Raw genomic sequence first — 4689 nt, 5'->3', positions numbered from 1 at the left:
AATATATACAGTAACATCCAGTATCCAAGACTTATAAACTGACTATTCAAACATTGTTATAATTTATTTCTTGAATTTCTTCGAAAGGTTTTCAATATATATAACGGATAGTGTAGATTACATCCATTATTTCGATACGTTTTGAGTATATCTGTTCTACAAATTATTTTCAGGAGAACAACGAGAATGCAGCAGCAGCTGCCACTGTACCTGATCCTGAGAAAGATTTAAATAGCTGGCTACCCATTACTGCTTCCAGGAAAGCTAAATGGTGGTATTCAACTTTTCACAATGTAACCGCTATGGTGGGTGCTGGAGTACTTGGCTTACCCTTTGCAATGTCGCACCTTGGATGGTATAATTTATCTAAATCTATTCATGTCATTCAACCGATTGGATCTATTGAACACGTTATTTGGGTTCTAAGTGATTCCCTCTTTATAATAACTATTCAGGATTCCTGGAGTGTTTACAATACTTGCGTCATGGTTGATAACTTTATATTCATTGTGGCAAATGGTTGAAATGCATGAAATTGTGCCTGGAAAGCGATTTGATCGATATTCAGAGTTGGGAGAGCATGTTTTTGGGCCAAAATTGGGCTACTGGATTGTGATGCCTCAACAAATGTTGGTTCAGGTGGCATCAGATATTGTGTATATGGTCACTGGAGGAAAATCACTCCTCAAAGTTTTTGAGCTAATTAATCCCTCTCTATTCGAGGGTACTAGACTAACATATTTCATCCTTATCTTCCTTGCTCTTCATCTTGTCCTCTCGCAAATTCCTAATTTCAATTCTCTCAAAGGAGTCTCCCTCCTCGCTGCTATCATGTCTGTCAGGTATGATAATTTTGTCTTTTAGTATTTATACATTCTGATGATATGAAGCTCAAATAATGAAAAGAGGTTTCTAATTCTCTTTTAGCATTTATAGACGCATTTCGATTTTAAAAAAGAAAAACACCGGGATCCTCTCCTAATATGAAATTTAAGGAAAACTCAAACGAGGAGAGGATTCTAATTCTCTTTTAGTATTTATAGATCGATAATTCAAATTAATTAATTAAAAAAAAAAACACCATGATCCTCTCCTGATATGAACTAATGAAAACTCAGATGAGGAGAGGATCCTTGTTCTCTTTTAGTACTTATAGACTGCAATTCAGATTTTAAAAAACCACCAGGATCCCTTTTTGATATGAAGCTCAGGAAAGCTAGATGAGGAGATGATCGTAATTCTTAAAGAAATTACAAAACTCAGCATTTGAGAATTTTCGTAATTCCATTTTTTGTTTTCCTCTTGCAGCTATTCAACTTTGGCTTGTGTGACATCAATAATCAGAGGAACCACTCATCATCCACCAAGATATGGAGTTCGATCTCACACAGAAGCTGGGAAATTTTTTGACGCCGTGAGTGCACTTGGAACAATAGCATTTGCGTTTGCAGGACACAGTGTAGTATTGGAAATTCAAGCCACGATTCCATCAACTCCTGAAAAACCTTCAAAGAAACCAATGTGGTGGGGTGTTCTTGCTGCTTATGCTATTGTTGCCTGGTGTTATTTTTCTGTCGCCATTTCCGGCTACTGGGCCTTCGGTCAATTTGTAGCGGATGATGTTCTCATTTCTCTGAAAAAACCTGCTTGGCTCATTGCCATTTCTAATTTCATGGTGTTCATTCATGTTGTAGGAAGTTACCAGGTAAAATCAATTTCAAATTGATTGTTTTGTCTCCCTGATGCAAACGTATGCACCTTAGAATTACAATATAAGCTTTTATGGCTTCTTTTAGGTCTTCGCCATGCCGGTTTTCGACTTACTTGAATCAAATCTGGTAAAACACTTACATTGTACTCCTGGGAGAACTCTTCGTATCTTTGCTCGTAGTACATATGTTGGTAAGAATTAGTAGTATTTTTGTATACAGCTTGTTCACTCTTTTATAATTATTTTTCCATTATTAATATTTAAGGTTATTACCAGATTATATTAATTAATTTTGTGAATTTGTGCAGCTTTTACAGCATTTGTTGCGATCTGTATTCCGTTTTTTGGAGGACTGCTAGGGTTCTTTGGGGGACTTGTATTTTCATCAACATCATATTTTGTAAGTTGTAATAAATGAATCTGGTTTCATCTTTATTATTTTCTTCCTTCAAGCCAATTAAATGATAAAAATATTGCATAAAATGGATGCAGATTCCTTGCATCATGTGGCTTATTCTTAAGAAACCCAAGAGATGGAGCTTTCATTGGATTGCATCCTGGGTAAGTTCATTTAAAAAAAAAAATGTAACAAATGCATATATTTGGTAATATAAATTGATTTTTGTCAGTTTGTCTTTATGTGTTTAATTGCAGATTTCTATCATTGTTGGTGTGACAATAGTTATTCTTGCACCAATGGGAGGAATGAGACAAATTATCCTATCATCAAAGTCCTACAAAATGTTCTCATAGAATTTAGATTTTCCTTTTAGATAGATTATTTTATTTTGCACAGAGATGATGTTAGATGGTAATGTATAAGCTAGGCATGGCTTTAATATGGAACAGCCTGCCTAAGCTTGTCCAAAATTTATGTTTTCCTAGTCTTTTATTGTGATTTTATTATTTACTTATTCTCTATGTTTTTTAAAGGATTTGTGGTATTGTTCATAGATTAAATTATTTAGTAAATTATACTTCACTTTAATGTTAACAATTTCGTTGTGTAAGAACCATACATTTCTAAAGTTTGCATTGCAATTTTGTATACTAATTGATCTCATAGTTTAAATACTAGTTAAACAATATGCACCCACCTATAAAAAAGTTTGCAAATGACAAACAACTATTTCCTATCAACATCTGTTGTGAATTTCGTTTGAAGCAGGACAGTGTGGTAATTTTGCAACTTTCCTCTCTTTTCTTCTTTCTTTTTCTTTTCTTCAATTTTTTCTACTGTGCCACCTCCAAAGACAGCAACAGAATTTTACATCCTCTTCTCTCTTCTTTTTTCTTTCTTCTTCTCTTCCTCTTCAATTTTTTTGTTCTCTTTTGCAGATCTGGCCAACTGCTTCACCTATTTCTTCTTTTTCTCTTCCCTTCCTTCTCCTCTCTTTTTCTTACTTCTTTGGCCAACCACCTCTCCCTTCTCCTCTCTTTTGTTGGAATCGTTGAACTCGTCCATCAGCACTCTATCAAGAAGCTTGTTATGGGAGTAGTAGCAAACAAACATTATGTAGAGTAACAATTACTAGGACATTTACATTATTTGTTTCTAGCCCTATGTATTAGTGTCTATCTTTAATAAAATTTGGAGTTTTGATGATATTTTTATTTATATTTTTATAAATTCAAGAAAAGGGAGGTTTCTTGTACTGGTAAAAGAATTTCTTGTGAAATGTCAACTACTTGGGTAAAGCATATTTATCATCAGTTAGGAACTATTTGATGGAGTAGATGGTGTTTGTGGTGGAGGTGAAGCTTTTGGTGGATCAGATAGTAGTGATGGAGATGAATTTGAGGGTGATGGAGGACTTGTTGGTGGATTGGCCACTGGTGGTGGTGGAGGGGAATTCGTTGGTGTAGTAAATACTGGTGGTGGTGAAGGTGAACTCCTTGGTGGATTAGATACTAGCAGTGGTGGGGACGATGAACTCATTGGTGGATTAGATGCTATTGGTGGTGATGGTGGTCGAGATGAACTGGTTAGTGGATTAGAAATAGGTGGAGATGGTGGTGGTGGTGGTGGTGGTGATGTAGGTGAAATAGATTGTTGAGTAGGAGGGGGAGAAGGTGTAGATGTCAATGGGGGTGGAGATATATTTTGAGGAGGTGGTGGTTAGACAGGTGTTTGTGCAGGAGGAGATGAAGTAGAAGGTGTGGAGAGGTCAGGTTGATTTGCATCGGGCTTAGAAGGTGAGGAGGTTGTAAGAGGTGGAGGAGATGGCTATGATGATGGTGGTGGACCGGTGGTGGAGGGTGGTGAAGTTGGCACAACAGTGGGAGATGAATTTGGAGGCGCACAGCAGTGAAGAAAAATTTGAAGAAAAGAGAGGAAAGTGGCCTTCTTTTTTGGTTGAATGCAAAATTATCACACTGTCCTTTAAATGGAATTCACTAATAGATGATGATAGGAAGTAGCTGTTTGTCATTTGTAAACCTTTTAGGTACCAACTTGTCCTTATGGCAAACTATGGGTGGGTGCATGCCGTTCGGCCTTAAATAGTAAACACTATCAACTTTTGAGAATAGGATTATTTCCTAACACTTATTTACAAAACTATTAAATTGCTAAAAAATTTAATTTAGAATTTTTACTATACAAAACTTCTAGAGTGCCAATTTAAAATCTGACTACTAAGAGTTAACTCTTTTTTCTAAGAATTAATAAAAATTCACAAAATTTTATCTCTTTATCTATAATACAAAATTCTTAGATGCATACCTAAGTAAAATCTTGCTAGCAAGAGTTAATTCTTATAAGAGAAGTAAGCAAAATTTTAACTAAAAAAAAAAACCTACAGACTTCCATATATCAACTCTAATACATAAGAAATAAATAAATGGTCGATTATTCGTATCCACTTATTGGGGGTTGAGTAAAAAATTTCAAGTGGAACATTGTTCACAATCCCTGGAGAGATATCCCACTGATATTGTTCTAACTTGTTCACTTCCAAACAATGCTTTCGCTAATT

At 35.3% G+C, this 4689-nt stretch overlaps 2 protein-coding genes across 2 annotated transcripts; both read left to right on the top strand.

The window, feature by feature from the left end:
- The first annotated feature begins 224 nt into the window (after positions 1-224).
- On the top strand, positions 225-2464 carry LOC116136047 (lysine histidine transporter-like 5). The gene is made up of 7 exons (XM_031421766.1): positions 225-355; positions 456-842; positions 1309-1705; positions 1797-1902; positions 2020-2111; positions 2204-2272; positions 2366-2464. Exons 1-7 carry the CDS (start codon positions 303-305, stop codon positions 2462-2464), a joined length of 1203 nt encoding a protein of 400 aa, XP_031277626.1. The 5' UTR covers positions 225-302.
- Positions 2465-2798: 334 nt separating this feature from the next.
- LOC116136046 (loricrin-like) lies at positions 2799-3768 on the top strand. The gene is made up of 2 exons (XM_031421765.1): positions 2799-2888; positions 3430-3768. The coding sequence occupies exons 1-2, from the start codon at positions 2799-2801 to the stop codon at positions 3766-3768; spliced, it is 429 nt and encodes a 142-aa protein (XP_031277625.1).
- The last annotated feature ends 921 nt before the right edge of the window (positions 3769-4689 follow it).

Source organism: Pistacia vera, unplaced genomic scaffold (assembly GCF_008641045.1).
Source record: "Pistacia vera cultivar Batoury unplaced genomic scaffold, PisVer_v2 Contig308, whole genome shotgun sequence".
In the NCBI taxonomy this organism is placed as follows: domain Eukaryota; kingdom Viridiplantae; phylum Streptophyta; class Magnoliopsida; order Sapindales; family Anacardiaceae; genus Pistacia; species Pistacia vera.
Note: the sequence above shows the minus strand (reverse complement) of the source record. Positions and strands in the feature narration are given on the sequence as shown.